At 43.0% G+C, this 19,498-nt stretch overlaps 1 protein-coding gene across 4 annotated transcripts; it reads right to left on the bottom strand.

Annotated features, from left to right (window-relative positions):
* Positions 1-3,383: 3,383 nt before the first annotated feature.
* Positions 3,384-17,416, bottom strand: Smim8 (small integral membrane protein 8). Of its 4 annotated transcripts, none has more exons than XM_037202492.1 (3): positions 17,154-17,416; positions 5,841-5,994; positions 3,384-3,966 (listed from the first exon to the last, which is right to left on the bottom strand). In XM_037202492.1, exons 2-3 carry the CDS (start codon positions 5,973-5,975, stop codon positions 3,808-3,810), a joined length of 294 nt encoding a protein of 97 aa, XP_037058387.1. In that variant the 5' UTR covers positions 5,976-5,994; positions 17,154-17,416; the 3' UTR covers positions 3,384-3,807. The 4 variants fall into 4 exon arrangements, with proteins under 4 accessions (XP_037058387.1, XP_037058388.1, XP_037058386.1 ...); XM_037202493.1 differs by lacking the exon at positions 17,154-17,416 and adding an exon at positions 14,486-14,576; XM_037202491.1 differs by lacking the exon at positions 17,154-17,416 and adding an exon at positions 10,045-10,070.
* Between the last annotated feature and the right edge of the window lie 2,082 nt (positions 17,417-19,498).

Here is a 19,498-nt window from a genome sequence, read left to right on the forward strand (position 1 = left end):
TTGAGGCCAGCCTGGGCTACAGAGTGAGATCCAGGACAGGCGCCAAAGCTACACAGAGAAACCCTGTCTCAAAAAACCAAAACAATAAAATAAAAAATAACAACAACAAAAACAAAAACACCATGACCAAGGAAACTTACAAAAGAAAGTATTTAATTTGGCTTATGGTTGCAGAGGGTTGAGTCCATGACGGTGGAATAAAGGCGTGGTGGCCAGAACTGGGAACTCACACCTTAAAGTGAAAGCAGGAGGCAGGGAGGGGAACTTCCAAGAGATAACAACAAACATGACAAAATAGAATACAAGATAAAACACAAACCATGGCATTGAAGTTGGACAAGGCAACCCAACAGAAGGAAAAGGGTCCCAAGAGTAGGCACAAGAATCAGAGACTCACTCATTCACGTGCTCAGAAATCCCATAAAAATACTAAACTGAAAGCTATAATTTAGATGCAGAGGACCTGTTGGCCCTGTCACTGTGGGTTCTTATGAGCCTTGTTCTCCTAGTGTCCTCAATCCCCTCTGGCTCTTACACTCTGCCTCCTCTTCCTTGGCCTTCCCTGAGCTCTTTGGGGAGAGATTTGATAGAGGCATCCCATTTAGAGCTGTGTGTTCCAGTCAGGTGCACACCTTTAATCCCAGCACTCAGGAGACAGAGGGAAGCAGATGTCTGTGAGTTCAATCAAGGCCAGCCTGGTCTACAAAGAGAGTTCCAGGACAGCCAGGACTGTTACACAGAGAAACCCCATCTCTCTCTCTCTCTCTCTCTCTCTCTCTCTCTATATATATATATATATATATATATATATATATATATATGGTTAAATAAAATAAAAAAAGAAAAGAAAACATATATATATGGTTAAATAAAATAAAAAAGAAAAGAAAACATATATATATATGGTTAAATAAAATAAAAAAAGAAAACATATATATATGGTTAAATAAAATAAAAAAGAAAAGAAAACATATATATATATATATATATATATATATATATATATGGTTAAATAAAATAAAAAAAGAAAAGAAAAAGTGATGTGTTCCAAGGTCTCTCTCTGCCCAGTGTCAGGCTGTGGGTCTCTGTATTTGCTCCCATATGCTGCAGGAGGAAGCTTCTCTGATGATGGCTGAGCACAGCACTGATCTTTGAGTATAGCAGAACATCATTAGGAGTCACTGTTGATACTTTTTTTTTTTTTTAAAGATCAGTAGTATTAGCTTTTACCCTAGGTCTCTGGGATACCCAGTCTCTAGTTCTTGGTTACCTACACAGTGTCAGGTATAGGTTGCATCTCCTGAAGTGGGTCTTAAGTCAAATCAGACATTGCTGGTTACTCTCACAAGCTTTGTACAACCATTGCCCTAGTATATTTTGCAAGCAGAACAGCATTGTAAATCAAAGGGTTTGTGGATGGCTTGGAGTTTTCATTTCTCTTCTGGTGGCCTGCAGAGTACCTTCCCGTACCAAAGGCACTGGAACACAGGGATGAAGGTTCTATGTAGGCACCAGCCTGATCTCTCAATGCTCACTGAGTTGTGTAGGTGTTGTCTTAAGCAGTGGGGCCTTGCTGTCAGTTTGTGGAGAGCAACCTATAGTCTTAGCAAAAGCCTGGGTTGTTTGGGAATTTCCATAAGACCCCTTTGGCCAATAACTCAAATGGATGTAACCCAGCCCTGTATTAGAAGCTTCATTTGGTACAAGATATCTCCCCATTATTTGGAGACTTCATTAGATGGCCTTTATATATTTTAGAAAGTTTCACGATACTAGGTTTCCATATCACAACTCCAATATAGCTGTCTCTCCCCCCATATTACTTCCTCCTCCTCCCCACCTGATCTTTTCATTCCCCCACCAACACCCCTTCTACCCATAGCATCTATCTCCCCTTCCTAGGAAGATCCATGTGTCCCCTCTAGTCCCTTCCTCTATACCTAACCTCTCTGGTTACAGACTGTAGCTTGGTTATTATTTACTTAGTGGCTAATATCCACATGTAAGCAAATATATACCATGTCTGTCTTCCTGGGTCTGAGTTACCTCAGGATGATCTTTTCTAATTCCATCCATTTGCCTGCAAATTTCATGATGTTTTTTTAAACAGCTGAGTAATACTCCGTTGTGCAAATGTACATTTTCTTTATCCATTTCTTCTGTTGAGGGACATCTAGGTTGTTTCCAATTTCTGGCCATTATGAATAAAGCAGCAATGAATATGGTTAAGCAAATGTCTCTATAGTAAGATGTAGAGTCCTTTGGGTATATGCCCAAGAGTGGTATAGCTGGGTATTGAGGTAGATGGACCCATTTTTCTGAGGAACCACTGTATTGATTTCCATAGTAGCTATACAAGTTTGCACTCCCACTAGCAATGGATGAGTGTTCCTTATTCCACATCCTTACCAGCATGAGCTATCAACTTTACTATTGATCTTAACCATTCTGACAGGTGTAAGATGGAATCTCAAAGTAATTTTGATTTGCATTCCCCTGGTGGCTAAGGATGTTGAACATTTCTTTAAGTGTTTCTCTGCCATTTGAGTTTCCTCTATTGTGAAGTCTGTTTAGCTCTGTACCCCCATTTTTTAAATGGATTATTTGATTTTTTAAATATCTATGGTGATATTTTATTTGTACTGAAATGTGATTTTATTTGTATGTTAATAAATAAAGTTGCCTGGGGGTCAGAGCTAATAGCAAGCCAAAACAAAAGCTGGGTGGTGGTGGCACACGCCTTTAATTCCAACACTTGGGAGACAGAGCTAGGCGGATTTTTGTGTGTTCAAGAATACAGCCAGCATGGAGACACACGCCTTTAATCTCAATACCAACCATAGAAGATCTGGAGATCTGTACAGACAGGCAGTGACGAGGAGGTCATGTGGTTGGGTTTACAACCAATGAGAAGGCAGAACGGAAAGTCAATAAAAAGGACAGACACACAGGAAGTAGGCCTCTGGCTGAGGGAAGGACAGCAGTGGCAGGAAGAGTAAGGAGATTTTTAGTCTCAGCTCTTAGCTACTGCTCTGACCTCTTGGCTTTTAACTCTGTATTTGGCTCTGTGTTTCTTATTTAACAAGACGGTTACATCTACAAATACCTAGTTTTATTTCTTTATATATTTTGGATATTAGTTCTCTATCAGATGTGGAGTTGGTAAAAATCCTTTCCTATTCTGTAGGCTGCCACTTTGTCTGAATGATGGTGTCCTTTGCCTTACAGTTTCTCAGTTTCATGAGGTTCCATTATTAACTGTTGATCTCAGTGCCTGCACTAATGGTGTTCTGTTCAGGAAGTCTTCTCCTGTGCCAATGCATTCAGGTTATTCCCCACTTTCTCTTCTATAAGGTTCACTGTAACATTTTTAAAAGAAACACTCCAATTACTTTGTTTTATTCTTCCATTTAGTTATGATTTTAGTATCTGAAGGAGGTATCTTCTCTATTAAACAGCAAAATATGGATGCAAAGGTGTAATTCACCTTAACACATTAGAAACTCCATGTGAATTTAACAGTACTGGTTACTTTTTTTTATATACAGAATTTAACAAAAAAAGACTTCCATTCTTATGGCATTTTCATAGAAGAAATATTGAGAAATCTTTTGTGGGAAAAGAATGAGATAATAGCTGCAGCTGTAACTAAATTTACTACAGTGGACTGTTTCCAACTGTATATTCTCTCTTGTTAACAGATTGTGGAACAAGAAACAGTTAGCATAATTCCATACTCTATCATAAAGTCTTCCATTTGAAGATTTTGGAGCCTGTAATGAGGCTCCATCTGAAGGAACCAACACTTTAATCCCATTTAGATGTTTTTCTCCTCATGTAACGATGCCCTTCACTATCAACAGCTTCATAGAGGTCCTTTTTGTTCTCTTGTGTTGCATGCAGATAACCAATATACGCCACACAAAGTGAAAGGGCTACCAATCCAAAGGCCATTACAGGTTTGTTCTGTCAAAGAGAGAAAATTATAAAGTGCCAGTGAGACTAATAATTCAAAGAGAGGTAAATATCACATTGCCCTTCCCTCTTGGCATGACAAGTCATTATTACCACCCCCGAATTCTAATGACAGTATTTTCATTTCAATCATTTCATTCGGTCAGCTTAACTCCTGGGTATTTACAGATGATATGAGACTCCTGCGTCTCATCTCCAGTCTTCTCTTTGTGGCCTGGGCAGCTTAGACCCCTGCCCTAGGAAGTAAACGCTGAGCGAGAAGGGAGGTGTGAACACTGTTCTGGAGCTGTCCCTTCTCTGAGCTGAATTCCAAATGAGTTTATTTTACTAGAGTATGAGGAATAGAGCACACATGCTATTTCTCTTGCCCAACACATGGGAAACTGTCACAAAACCTTCCATAACTTATATTATGTACAGCAATGGAAATATATATGCCCTTCTTCTCGAACCTACTCTACTCAAGAAATTTAGTGACTCAAACAGATGCTATGCTGTTTTAATTACCTTGGGGAATTGCTGGAAAACCCAAGACTCTAAAAACCAAAGTAATATAGCTTTGAATTAAAGGGGTGAGATTTCCAGAAGTGCCTCTCTATTCTTTGTAATCCCTGTAAATAAAAAACCAGACATGCCCACCTTTGTACGTGTTTATAGTTAATAAACTGGCTGTCCCCTGGATAGTGCACATGCACAGCACTAATACAAACAGTAGTTTCTGCTTCTGCCTCCATGTCTACTATAGCAATCCCCCATGCCCAAAGAGGGTACACTCCAAGAACCTCAGTGGACACCTAAAGCCAGAGATTGCCCCAGACCCCAGGGCAGTATATACAGTGCTTTTCTTGTAACACTTGTCTATGATTAGGTTTGGTTTACAAACTAAACACAATGCACAACTAACAACAACAATAAAATAGAACAATTATAATAACATATTGTAAGTAATTAGATGTTTTGACTCTTTAGTCAAAACAAATGTTAATATATTTGGGGGACATGGTTGACAAAAGAACTGGAAAGAGAAACACCTTAGGGGAAACTACTGTATTACTATTTTTTTCAAAGCTCAGTCTCAAAATAAATGCCAAATTTTATCATCTGGATAAGTATCTAAGAAAGGCTACAAGTTCAGAGCAGTTTAAATTTGGAATCATGAAATGTCTTCAACTATTAAAATTATATGACAGCTAAGGATTGTTAAATACTTTAATTAATTTGATCCATTTAACCTTAAAACAGTTAACAATGACCCGGCAGTGGTGGCACAAACCTTTAATCCCAGCAGGCAGAGGCAGGCGGCTCTCTGTGAGTTTGAGGCCAGCGCGGTCTACAGAGTGAGTTCCAGGACAGGCTCCAAAACTACAGAGAGAAACCCTGTCTTGAAAAACCAAACCAAACCAACCAACCAAACAAAACCAATTAAAGATGGCAACTATTATTGAAATTCTTATGGAGTATGAAATACTTCAATATTTATCATATTTAAAATTTTTATTTCATTTATTTTTGTGAGTAGAATTTATATTTAAAAATAAAGTTCATCAAATGAAATATATTTACTAGTTTGCAACACCAACAGAAATAATCTAGCTACGCACCTAACAGCATATAAATGTATGTTTTGGAGTTTTCTATATGAAACAGCATTTAAAATTTGCCTTTACAAGACAAGGTCTCAGGTGGTAGCCTCAGGCCGACCTCACCCCTGCTTCTCCTCCAGCCTTTCCTTGCCTCCCAAGGGCTGGGATTAGAGGTATGCACCACCATGACCAGCTCAGGGGTCTTCTCAGTCAGCAAAGAATGTCCTTGATACAAATAAATGCTACCGAAAAGTGAACAAGTCTCCTGGATGTATTTCTTACAGGTTTAATGAAGAGCTCAGGATTCACAGCTCGAAATAAGGTGGTTGTGTGCGTCCCTCGGAGGCCTGGGTTTTCAAAGTTCCTCTCTTTTGGTGGCTCTTTCTTTACTGTTGGAGGCTCAGGTGCTGAAGACATCTTGACTAGAGAATATCACCTAAAAACAATATATATATTATATTTTTCTTCATACTTATTTTTTGATAAACTTCTATTTGAGAATCTTGCTATGCAGCCCTGCCTGGCCTGGAACTCCCAACGTAGACCATGTTGGCCTCGAACTCAGAGAGACCCGCCTACCTGACTCCCAAGTGGTGGGATTAAAGGTGTGCTCCATCAGGTTGGGCCCGAAGCTCTTAAAACAGACAAACCAACCACATTCTTTCTAATTCTAGAGGTGCTCCAAGAGTGAGCACCCCTGGTTATTTTTACATGGTGCTTTAGGTTTTGCTGGGTAAAATGACCCTTCCCATTTATCTCCCTCCCTCCTCTCCCTCCTCCCCTCCCCCCTTTCTCAGGTAAGCAAACCGAGTACAGTTTGGGAAATGGTTTGTTGGTTCTACTGTAGCCAGGGCGAAGGCAGAAGAGGAGTGAGGATAACTACCACACAAGGCAGAGAAGCGGGGACAGAAACACCCACAGACTTGCTAGTGACGACCTAAGGGAAAGACTGCAACTTCAGGAACACTCCATGTTAGGGAGCGTTAGCATTCATACCTAGGCACCAGTACAAGCAGTCTTGACTCACTAAGGCTTCTGTGTCACAGAAATGAAAAGCAGTATTTTTGCAACACTTACGGAGAAAACTGGATGCTCAAGACTTTTGCTGCAATGACCAGTAAATATTCACCTTCAGTACTGAATTGGGTTGATTACTGTCAGGACCATTAGCTTACACAGAAAGAATTTTCTATTTTCTCCCCCCAACTTGCTTTATTTTTTTTAATAAAAAAAAAGATTTATTTATTATGCATAAAGCATTCTGTCTGCATATGTTCCTGCACTCCAGAAGAGGGCACCAGATCTCATTACAGATGGTTGTGAGCTGCCATGTGGTTGCTGGGAACTGAACTCAGGACCTCTGGAAGAGCTGCCTATGCTCTTCACCTGTGAGCCATTGTCTACACTTGCCAGGCAAAGGTTGGTCTATCACTTGTTCTCCATGTGTGTTACAGTTATTGCTGCCAAGTCTTCTCCCATCACTGCTGACTTTCCGGTTCCACTTAGACCAGTGCAGGATTCACTAGCTCTTAAGAGTTCAATTGCTCCCGGTAACCGAAGTCTTTAGACCCCAACTTGTGACATCAGTGATAATAAGCAACTGAGGGCAGAAGCTGCTGAAAATATGTCATTGACTGTAGTATTCCTCCAGGTGCAGGGTGAAGCTCTCACGGAAAACATGTCTGCTTTGTGTTCATCATACTGATGGCTTTATAGACCACAGGGTCTCAGCAACCAAGTGAATGGTTTGCTTCATGTGTAAGCTCTCAGTTTTTTCCTCCTCATCTAAAATCTGAGTTTTTCTGTAACTGGTTTCAAAAGTGAACTTCCAGTGTGTGAATTAAACTTTAATCCGAAAGAGTTCCAGGACAGCCAGGGGTACACAGAAAAACTGTGTCTCAGGAAGAAAAAAAAGAAAGAAAAAGGGGGGGGGAGAGGAAGGGAGGAAGAAGGAGAAAGGAAGGAGAGGAGGAGGAGACAGGGAAGGGAGGGGAGGGGATCAAGAAATTGTAGGTGAGCAAGTGCGTGTGTGTGTGTGTGTGTGTGTGTGTGTGTGTGTGTGTGAACACACATGAACAGAATTTTTTATACTCGTTTATAAAGATTTATACTAGGCTCCACTTATTATATATGTTGCTCTCTAATAAAATGTATTTTTCTTTGTTCTGCCCTTCTTCCCTTTTGTGAGGGAAGGGTATATTTCAAAGCAAGAGAATGCAACCCATGAAATAATGATACAACATGGAAGTCCAAACATCACGGCTCCAAACCAAGTCAGGACGAATCATCTTTTACTATCTTTTTCTCCTCTACTGTAGCAAAATTATTTTCAGGGGGATGATCCAGAACATACTTGGCAACTAACATGTGAACATTCACTGGATAGGCTGGAGAGATGGCCAAGCAGTTCAGAGTATGTGGTGCTCTTGCAGAAGACAGACCAGTTCCCAGCATCCACATGGTGGCTCACAACTGCCCGTAACTCTGGTTCCAGGGGATCAAAGGCTCTCTCCTGGCCTCCACCGGCCCCAGACATGCACATGGCACACATACACGCAAACAAACACACATTCTCCCCACTCTTCCCTGAGGGACTATGAGCAGCTAACTAATGTTAGGAGAGGAGCATCATTTTCTTTAGTGGTAGTCACTGGCAAGCTGATCTTGCTCTAGTAAATATGTTTCTACCCCACACTCCAGCAGAAAGTAATTAAACACACACACACACACACACACACACACACACACACACACAGGGGGGGGTGGCCTTTGGGGAAAGAAAGGGTTCAAAAGCAGTGGGGGAGAAGAGTGGGCAATGGGGGTCAAAACAACCAAAGCTCATTATATAAATGCCCAGAAACTGTCAAACAATATGCATTTTTAATTCACTCGAGGTGCTGAGATGGTTTAGTACAGTGCTTGCCAAAGCGGCCTGAGGACCTGAATTCAGTCCCTGGCGCCTACAGAAAACCCAGTAGCGGTGTCTGCTTGCAGTCCTCATGCTCGGGAAGCAGGCCTGTCTCACTGAGCAGCCAGCCCAGTGGGATCAGGAAGTTCCAGGCTCCAGTGAGAAACTGTCTCAGAAGACAAGGCTCTTGAGGAACGAACGTCAGAGGATGACCTCTGGCTTCTGGATGCAGACACACATGTGCACCTGAACAAATGAACTACCTGTGTGTGTGCGCACAAAATTCATCAGAACCAAATTGGCATGGCTACCTATATTACCCTGTACATGAAAATATAAACAATGTAAGAATTATTCCACGAAAAAGACTCTATTTTCAAATATATATATATATATATATAGAAAGAATTGCTTTAAATGGACAACACATTTTAATGCCAGTATGAAAACACTTGCTATTAGTTTCACTTACTATACTCTTTTAGCGCTTAAGAAAGTAACTTCAAGTCTGGAGTTGGATACCTTAAAATAGTTTAAATTGCCTGGCAGTGGTAGCACATGCCTTTAATCCCAGCACTGGGGGAGGCAAAGGATTGGTCTACAGAGTAAGTTCTAGGACATCCAGAGCCACACAGGGAAACCCTGTCTTGAAAAACTAAAAATAAATAAATAAATAAATAAATAAATAGATAGATAGATAGATAGATAGATAGATGATAGATAGATAAATAGATAAATAAATAAATAATAAAACAAGTTTGAAAAATAATCAGAGGACTTTATGGCTTGAGGAAATCAAGCATAGACTTATCCTCGATTTTGGTACTTTATAAAAGGATTGATACTATTGACTGAAATATTACAGATGTGGATTTAACATTTTTTTAAAGGATAGATGTTGACAAAATAGTCATCCTACAGACCCAGTCCAGCCTCCCTAGCTCCGAATGTCTTTTCCTAGGAGGGTGGGATAACCCATTTCTTCCATTTCAGCCAACTCGTAATCCTCACCATCTTTCTCCAAAAATGATTTTTTGAGGAAAGTATTTTGCACTGAGAAGTTAATAGAAGACACACGACCCATAAGATTTGCGATCACTTAAATTAAAAAACCTGAGTTCTGTCCGTTTTTACTGTAAAATATAACTTTAAAAAGAAAATTAACACAACAAAAAAAACCCTTCCGGTCTCGTGAGTTACCCCACTTGTGGATCAAGGAAAGGTACTGTCGCCGTGGCAGGCAATCTGAAGGCTGTGAAGCTTTGCACACCCGGGTCCGGATGTCTAGCCTCCTGTGGCGGCCTCGGGGTCAGCCTGGTCGGTCGCTGCAAGGCTGTGACCTACCCGCAGTTCACGGTGGAAGCCCCCAGAGGTAAGTAAGGTCAATGAAGTCTGAACAGTCGACTGTCAGCAACCCTCTGTGGCATCGCGTGCAACCTACAAGACACCCCTGCGAGAGCCCGCAGAGCCTGACGGTGGGCAACCGCGAAGACCGGGAGGTTTCAGCTTGGACGCCGACGACGCGGAGCAGCAGCGCCCGAACTCTCCCGGCGTCTGTGCGCTCGGCGCGGTGCTCACCTTCCGGCTCTCCCCGGGCGCTCCCTCCGCCGCCGGCCGCGGGCTGCGGGGGAGGCCGCACCACAGCGCCACCTATGCCCCGGAGGCCGCAGGGCGGGGCCCGGCCCGACGGAGACCTCTCTGGGAGCACGGCCTTGGAAACACCCCCCTACCCCCCAAATGCAGGCCCAAGTTTGCTTCCTTGGGGCCTTTGACTTTCAGCCTCTCACATTCAAATACACTTTCGTTTCATGATTATATATATATATATATTCCGTTTCGTGTGTTTTATATATTTATATTTAAAGAGATATCTAGGAATATGCATTTAATGGACGTGGAAAGTGTATGGCTTAATGAGAGCCAGATCCTGAGAGCCGTCGAGGCCGGAGGCAAAGCTTTATTCAGGGTAGAACTGCATGGTGTCCCCAAGAGAAGGGAAGGCAGCATGGCAGAAAAGGAGTCTGGGGTTTTATAGGGTGCTTTCCGTTGGGCGGGGTTGTGGCGGGATTACGTTAAGGGACAAGGGACTGGAGTTAGCCAAGTGTTAGGATGGTGATGGAGGGTTCTGGCTGTCAGATCAGGGGGCTGTAGTGAAGCGTTCTCCTGAGAGAGGGGGCAGCAGACTTCTGAGAGGTGTAAACCGTTTATTTTCCATCCACACCCGACATCCATCTTGGTGTCTTAGCTGACTCTATCTTGGGCCAAAGATCCGCGGGACCCAATGTAAAACTTTCTGAGTTGGGGGAAAGGCCTAAGCTTGAGCTTTCTCTTCTCCCATTTTGGGAGGCATATGCAGTTACCTCTGGCACTCTGTTAGGGCCTAGAGGTTCAGAGACAGCAGGTGTCTACAAGGCTACACACCTTGTTGAATTTTTTTGGTTTGTTGGGGTATATATATATATATATATATATATATATATATATATATATATATATATATATATCAAACACCTGAAATTTCGTGTGGGTTTAAGTAAAGCTTTTGCAGATGGATTTTTTTATTGTAAAACTTGTTCTTTCAGGTAAAACTGAACATAACAGATGATTTTGTTGTGCCTGGAATGATAAACCCACGGCACGAGGATAAAAGCATTTAGCAGATTAGAGTCCCCCTGCTGAGCCAGCTGCTTGGTTGCCTAGCCCTGGTAATCTTGGCAGTCTCTGGTGGTGAGTACTAAAGATTTTAAGTCCGTGGAGCCATGTTCTGAGGGCCCAAGAAAGGAGAAACGGGACGCAGTATGGCTTCTAGAGTCCGAGGGGGACCAGAGACCTATCTGGACTCCAGGCTCCCATGCTGGAAGTGTCTGAGGCATTGGGTTTCTGGGACTCAGCCCAAGAGGCGGTCGATCCGCTTGACTCTGAGTGGTTTACGGTTTCAGAAACACCTTCCTTGTCGTCTTCATTGTCGATGCCTCTGGTGTCTCTCTTTCTGGCGTGATGCCAGGCTATCCGGGTGGTCAATTTGGTTTTTTGGTTTCGCTTTGTTTTCTCACTGTTGGTCTTATCTCTTACTTTGAGATTATGGGTCAGGCTCCATCTATAGGTCCTAAATCTCCCCTAAACCTTATTCTACATTCCTTCAAGGACTTCAAGAATGCCCAGGAATCTGGGGGTTCTGTCTTCACTGGAAAACTCCATACTCTCTTTAGACTTGAATGGCCGGCATTTGGAGTTGAAGGGACTCCCTTTTTTTTAACCTTTCCATCTCTCTTACAGTTCATGGGGAAGTCTTTGGCTGTCTGGTCCACCCTGACCAGGAGCCCTACATCATGGCCTGGGTGCTTCTCCTAGAAGACCCCCCAAAATGACTTCAGCCACTCCTGCAAAGTCAGTCGAAGGAAACTATCATGGTCTGACCAGTCGAGCCTTAAGCTCCTATTCTGCCTCTCTCCAAGGAAGACTCCTCCCCACTTCCTATGTGACCCCCACCAAGGGCTCTGGCTACCAAGGCTGCCTAGACCTCCCTCCCACCCCACTCCCCTTACAAGCAGGTTCCCTCAACTGAGAAAAAACCCAGCTTCCTCTTCCATTCCCTTCGCCCACCCCCCTCATAACCTCTGTGGAATGTGTAGCTGGAGAGCTTCTCTCCAGGTCCCACCAAGCCCCTGCAGTCCCACAACCCACGTATAAAATAAACACACAGACGCTTATATTATTTAAACTGTTTGGCCTAATGGCTCAGGCTTCTTGTTAACTGTTCTTATATCTTAAATTAACCCATTTCTATAAATCCATACCTTGCCACGTGGCTCGTGGCTTACCGGCATCTTTACATGTTGCTTATCATGGCAGCGGCTGGCAGTGTCCTCTCTCTGTCTTCCTGTTCCCTCATTTCTCCTCTCTGTTAGTCCCGCCTATACTTCCTGTCTGGCTACTGGCCAATCAGTGTTTTATTTATATAGAGTGATATCCACAGCAGGAATGACCTATCAGTCCACTCCTGGTTGTCCAGAATCCACAATCCTTCCTCTACACCAACCCCTATCCCCATACCAGGTGGCAAACAAGGGGGAAACCGGAACTGAGAACCTTACTAGGTTTACACCCTTTTCACCAGCAGTGATATATATAACTGGAAAAGCCAAACTCTCCTTTCTCTGAGAAACCGCAGGGTATGATATCTCTAGGAAACTATTTTCCATACTCATTTCCCTACTTGGGATAACTATCAACAGCTGTTGCTAACTCTCTTCACATACAAGGAAAGAAAGATTTTGAAGGAGGCAAGAAAGCTGGTACCAAGAGATGATGGCAGCCCACCCCCTGGCCACCATCATTGAAGCAGCTTTCCCTTCCCTCCTACCTGAAGGTGTATCACTAGGCTTTGCTGGGTAGTCTCCGGCCTGCCGTAGGGTATGAGGGGGATGGGCAAAGGGAATGCCTACGAATTTTCCTAAAGTCAGCCAGGTAGTGCAGGAGCCTCAGGAGTCCCCAGCCACTTTCCCAGACTGGCTGAGGGAAGCACATCACACCTACTCTCCCATAGATCCTGAAGCAGAAGAGAATAGGAGGGCCATTAACATAGCCTTTGTGACCCAGTCTGCTCCTGATATAAGAAAGAAATTATAGAGTAGATAGATTTGAAGGGAAAAAAAATCTCTTGATATTGGTAGAGAAGGTCATCAGAGTGTATAATAATTGGAAGATCAGGAGGATAGGCAGGCCAGGAAGACTGCTAAGTGATGTTGGCATCTCTTTGGCTGAGTCCCCAAAATCAGATGCCTCAGACACTCCTGGTGTGGGAGCCTGGAGGCCCAAAGAGGGGTCAAGACATCTCTCATTTCCCTCTGACCCCAAGAGCAATACTGCATCCAGTTTCTCCTCTCTTGGGTACCAGAAGAAGCCACCACAGACCAAAAACCTTTAGTGCTTACTTACCTCTGGAGATTGCTACAGGGGCCAGGTGCAGACAACCAGGCCAGAGACTCAAACTGGTATACCCTTGGATCTTAGACAAGGCCCCCAAATGGTAGGGTCTGAGAATCTGAGAATAATCCACTACAAAGACAGGGTTCAAGTGAACCAAAATTTATTTTTAAAAATTGAAACCTGGCAGCAGGTCTTGAAATCCAGACTGCATCCCTGAGGCCATGGGGGCAGCAGTCAGTTTTAAAGGGGAAAACCACAAGGAGACAGTTCCTGAGTCCCATCCAACCATACCTTACCTTACCAAGCCTTACCCATGAATGACTGCTAGAAATGTCAATCTAGGGAAAGACATGATGACTCATTCCTTCATAGTGATCCCAAAATACCCTTATCCCCTCCTGGGAAGGGACTTGAACACAAATTGAAAGCTCAGATTATCTTCAAAGATGATACCATAAACACAGACTTCCCTCAGAAGAGAGTCCCAACTCTGGAATCTTTGTTACTGTTCCCCTGGGGGGAGAATACCTCCTTAATTCACCCAAAGAGGGAGCCCTGGAATGTCAAGATAACCCCTATTAAAGAAGCTCCAATTAAAGTTCCAACTGGTGTGGGCAGACAGTAGCCCATCCAGATTAGGACAGCATTTAGCACCTATCATAGTGCAGCTAAAGCCAGGGGCAGCACCTGCCTGGGTTAAACAATACCTGATGTCATCTGAGGCACAAAGAAGCATTAGGACTCATATCAACCATCTTAGGGAGGAGGGAATTCTGGCTCTCTACCAATTTCCCTAGATCACCCCAATCTAGAACCAATGATTTCAGGCTCATCCAGGACCCAAGGGAGGTAAATAAATGTGTAGAGGAGATTCACCCCATGGTGCTGAACCCTTACACTTTGCTTAGCCTATTAGCCCCAGCAAAGCAGTTATATACAGTATTAGACCTAAAGGATGCTTTTTTTCCAGCATCCCTTTGGCCAGGCAGAGCTAGCCCCTGTTTGCCTTCAAATGGACCAACCTGGGTACTGGGTCCCATGGCCAGTTGACCTAGATTCAGCTGCCACGAGGATTTAAGAACTCACCAACCTTCTTTAATGAGGCCTTCCATGCAGACCTTGGTGAGTAGTATTTCAGATTTCCCCAGGTCACACCTCTGCAGTATGTGGATGACTTGCTGATAGTGGGTGAAGATGAAACTTCCTTCCAAGAAGCCACTGAAGGACTATTGCAGACTCTACAAACTAGGAGATACCGAGTATCAGCCAGAATGGCAAAGTGTTGCACCAGGACAGCTACCACCTGGGATTCCACCTCCACAAAGGTAAAAGAGCTCTGTCTGCTTCCCACAAACAAGCCATCTTGGGGATCCTGATACCCCTCACCAAGAGATAGTTGTGGGAAATTCTGGGAAATATAGGGTATTGCTCCGTGAGAAGGATTTCTCTTCAGGCAGTCTCTGGCTGATAGCTTACTTCAGACTCTCAATTCAGACTTTGGTTGTGCTGAGTGGTCTCTGGTTTTGTTGTTGTTGTTTTGTTCATTTGTTTTACCCCATAACAAAGACAATGTTTCAATTATTAGCATCTATGCCTCAAATGCAAAGGCACCCATATTTGCAAAGGAAACACTACTAAAGCTTAAATGACACATTGGCCCTCACACATTGATAGTGGGAGACTTTACTACCCCACTGTTACCAACAGCTGGGTCATCTAAACAAAAACTAAACAGAGAAATGCTGGAACTAACAGATATTATAAACCAAATTGAGCTAACAGATATCTACAGAACATTTCATCCAAACATAAAGAATATACTGATGGACCAGCCTGTTTCCATCTTAGGGTAAAAAGCCACTCTGTTATAAGGTCAGAATAAATTGATTTTATTTGTTACAAAATTCAAGTTTGACACACACATACTCTACCCTGATAAGATGAAGGAATCTCTAGATTTCTGTTTTTGGAATGGGGCTTGACTCACATGTACTCTAGCCTGATAAGATACGGTGTTCTGTCAAGGAACCTTGATACATTCTGCCAAGATGATCTGTCAAATACTCTAATCTGCTATCTGCTTCTGTAGAATTCGATTGAAAAATCCCTATATTACAAAATGCCAAGTTTACACTTTTTCTGTATAAAAAAAGGCCTGAAAAGTTAATCCACACTATACTTTCAAATATTGCTTTGAAGAGTTAGTCCTATGCTTAGGCCAATTCCCAATTTTCTGAGAAACTTCCACATCCATTTCTGAAGTGGCTGTACAAGTTTGCACTCCCACCAGAAATGGAAGAGTGTTCCCCTTGCTACACATTATCTCCAGCATGAGCTGTCACTTGTGTTTTTGATCTTAGCCATTCTGACAGGTGTAAGATGGAATATCAGAATCATTTTGATTTGCATTTCCCTGATGGTTAAGGATGTTGAACATTTCTTTAACCATTCCTCAGCCATTTGAGATTTCTCTGTTGAGAATTCTATTTTTAGATATGTACCTCATTTTTTTCATTGGAGTATTTGGTTTCTTGAGTTCTTTATATGGTTTGGAAATCAGAGCACTGTCAGATGTGGGGTTGGTGAAGAAAGTTCACATAATAATCTTACAAATCTTGAAGTAAGATTCATACCTTAGCAAAAGCTTTAGAGAGTTAAACCGAAACCAAAAAGAGCATGCAATGAGTAGCAATACTTCCTAGTGGGAATAAGTTTATCCTTTTGTCTTGTTTTGCTTTTATCTGTCCCATTGTCAAGTAACCTGCCTGACATGGGACAGAGATTTTGGAGAAAACCTTTAAACAAGCATGCTTGGGTTGAGGGCATACCCCAACTCCAGAGCCAGCTTTTATTGAAGTGAAGCAGCATAAAACAACAATTTAATAATATTCATTCCTAAAATATTCCTATAAAAACCGAATCCAGCCGGGCGTTGGTGGCGCACGCCTTTAATCCCAGCACTCGGGAGGCAGAGCCAGGCGGATCTCTGTGAGTTCAAGGCCAGCCTGGGCTACCAAGTGAGCTCCAGGAAAGGCACAAGGCTACACAGAGAAACCCTGTCTCGAAAAACCAAAAAAAAAAAAAAAAAAAAAAAAAAAAAAAAAAAAAAAAAAAAAACCGAATCCATAAGCTGAGAACAAAGACAGCTTAGAGATAGGACTTTTTTTTGATAGACATGCTACTCCTTCTCTCTCTCCCTCACCTGCTCTGACACACTTCTGGCTCCCACATCTGCAATAGACTTACAGATCCATCAACAATAACTTAAAATGGCAGAATGTTCACGCAGTAAGTGGGGGTTGACCAGACAAAAACAAATAGGACTTGGAGAAATGGGGGCCATGGATAACAGCCTGAAAAAACTCAGCACTTGGTACCAGTGTTTTCCATGAGGCCTGAAGGCTTGCCAGAAGGACATGAAAACCTGAGCTCAAGAATGAGGTCTCATCCATGGGAAAGAGACAGGGAACGGGTTCATACACTATCATAAAAGCTATAAGGACATAGAGAAGCTGGGGTTACAGGCAGTTTCAAGGGAGAGGCAGAAAGGGGGGTAGGAAAGGGTTGCAATAGCCTAATCATATCTAAGGGAGCTACAGAATTGAAGCTCTGGGGGTAATGGGGAATAGGGCTGGTGAAGAGAGCCAGATGTAGGCTTAAAGACCATGGCAGGGGGTACCTCTCCACCTCTGAGAGTACCGGAGCGGTGCCCGATGTTTAACAGTCATTTCCTAGGACTCAGAGAAAGGGAAACTTACCAAATTTTTGATGGTGGATGAGATGCTGAGCAATCAGGGATCCAGAAGTTGAGTGTGCTGCAGATAGACTGGACATGAGGAATAGGGTCCCTGTGCAGCCCAGGCACCGAGGGGGAGCATCGACACTAGAAGAGCCTATCCATGTCACGACACCAATGGAAGCGGTTTTCTGGTGCAAGGGCATCTTGGCAGTCAGGAGCCAAGAAATACAAAGTCACATGACACAACAAACTTCACAAGAGATTTACTGGGGAGAATAACAGAATGGTGGACGCCTCTGAACAGGAAGAGAGAGAGCAGAGGTCTAGGTAAAGGGAGGGCTTTTATGGGGTTCTTGAAGCATGTGCAGTGAGCTAGTGGAAAAGTACGGCATGGCAGGCAGTCTCTCAGCTGATCTTGCTGAGTCACGGGGTGCGGATTTCCAAGCTTCAGGTGCTCCTGGTCAAGCCAGGGGTAGGGTGTTTTCTTTTACCCTGGTCTCAGGCTTGGGGCTGAGTCAGCAGCAGGGTGTTTTCCCTTGTCCCTGGTTCCTACAGTGGAGCCTTTGAAAAAACAACTTTTACCAGGTACTGGGGGGTGGTTAAAACATTTGGCTTAACGTTTAACTAGGTGGAGGAGACAAAAAGATTTGACTTCCTTGTCATAAACAGAAGTTTTACAGAAAAGACAAATATTTAACGTTTCTTACACTGGCACTGCTCGTGGAGAACATTGCTTTAGATGAGAGGGAAGTTTCTTTTCTATGTATCAATGATGTTGTTGTCAGGCATGCTGCAATCCCAGCACTTAGGAGGTCAAGGCAGGAGGATCAGGAATCCAAGGTGATTTTGGTGTCATGGTGAGGTTCAGGCCAGCCAGGGTTATATGAAACCGGGTCTCAAAACCAAGAAAACAAAACAGAGCAGAACAATCAGATATTGTTGCCTTTATGTAAAGGGCATAGTGCCTTGTGCACACAGATAAGCACTGGAGAAGCCAGGAAGATTGAACACACAGCTTACCTCTTGAATGGAATGAGGTGTGTAGCTGCTAGGAATGGTGTAGATTTACAGCCTGGCGATCCTTTGCTGTCTGATGAGACAGACTCTGCCCATATCTCCCAAAATTTATGTTTTTACCTATTCCAGACCTTTCCCCCTAAATCTTGAACATTGCTTTTACACCATAAAAAACATTCTAATGAGTGATGTCACTTGTGCTTTGCAACAGCCTAAGTGACTTCTACGTTATCTTAGGGCCAGACTAATCCTGACACCACAGACAGTATGTTGACCTCAGTCAAGCTCCCTAGACCCTAAATCTTAGGCACTATCTCTTAGTCAACAGTACCCATTCTTGTGAAAGAAGCCAGGTGTACTTTGTAAAGAATCTCAGTGCAAACAAGGCTTAAATTGTTGTGCACTTGGGGCTTAGGTAATTGCTCTCAGAAAACCTTAAATATGGTTAAAGTAAAATGATGTAGGCCAGACTCCAGAAGTCCTGGTCCAGTGCTGGTTACAATAAAGTCAGGCCGAGCCAAGTTTCATTCTTACCTCACTCTGGTCATTTTCCCTTGCCTGCTGTAAAGCTTGTAGGGGAATCTCACACCTTTAAATCACATAGTTTCTACTTGGAGGACATGGATGTATTGATTGAGCTCATTCTAAGAAAACTGTCGAGGACTAGATAGTCAAGAGACCTAGGGTAAAACCAAACACTGCCAGTAAAACAAACAAAAACCCAATAATATGGTTCCTAATGGTATTCTGCTACATTCATCATCAGAAAAGCTTTCTCAAGCAGCAGATGGGAACAGATGCAGAGACCCACACCAAGATATTATGTGGAGAGAGTCTAAACGAGAGGTCTCCATCAAATTCTTCCCTCAGAGTTCAGAAATTCCTGCAGATGAGGCAGAAAGATCATAAATGTCAGAGAGGGTGGAAGACACCAGGAGAACAAGGCTCTCGGAAGCAACTAAGCAAAGCTGATATGAACTCCATGTCTTTAGCATATACACTATAGCTATTAGCTTAATATTTTTATAGAACTTCTGACTATGAGAACGAGTGGGTCTCTGACTCCTGTGCCTGCTTTTAGGACTCTTTTCCTCCTGTTGGGTTGCCATGTCCAACTTCAATATGAAAGTTTTTGCTTCATCTTAGTGTGTTTTATTTTGCATGTTTGCTTGTTATCTCCTAGAAACCTGTTCATTTCTAATGAGAGACAGAAAAGGAGTAGATCCAGAGGGGAGGGTAGATGGGGAGGAGCTGGGAGGAGTAGAAGTAGAGAAACTATATATTCTTTTATGAGAAAAGAATCTACTTTCAATAAGAAAAAGTGCTGTGGGATGGTCTGTATGTCAA

Source organism: Peromyscus leucopus, chromosome 2, assembly GCF_004664715.2.
Source record: "Peromyscus leucopus breed LL Stock chromosome 2, UCI_PerLeu_2.1, whole genome shotgun sequence".
In the NCBI taxonomy this organism is placed as follows: Eukaryota; Metazoa; Chordata; class Mammalia; order Rodentia; family Cricetidae; genus Peromyscus; species Peromyscus leucopus.

Bases quoted from the DNA above. Each gene is read 5' to 3' on its own strand.
- Smim8 (XM_037202492.1), bottom strand. From the start codon at position 5,975: ATGTCTTCAGCACCTGAGCCTCCAACAGTAAAGAAAGAGCCACCAAAA. The intron at 3,967-5,840 runs GTAAGAAATACA...TCTCTTTGACAG, and splicing joins CTGAGCTCTTCATTAAACCT to AACAAACCTGTAATGGCCTT.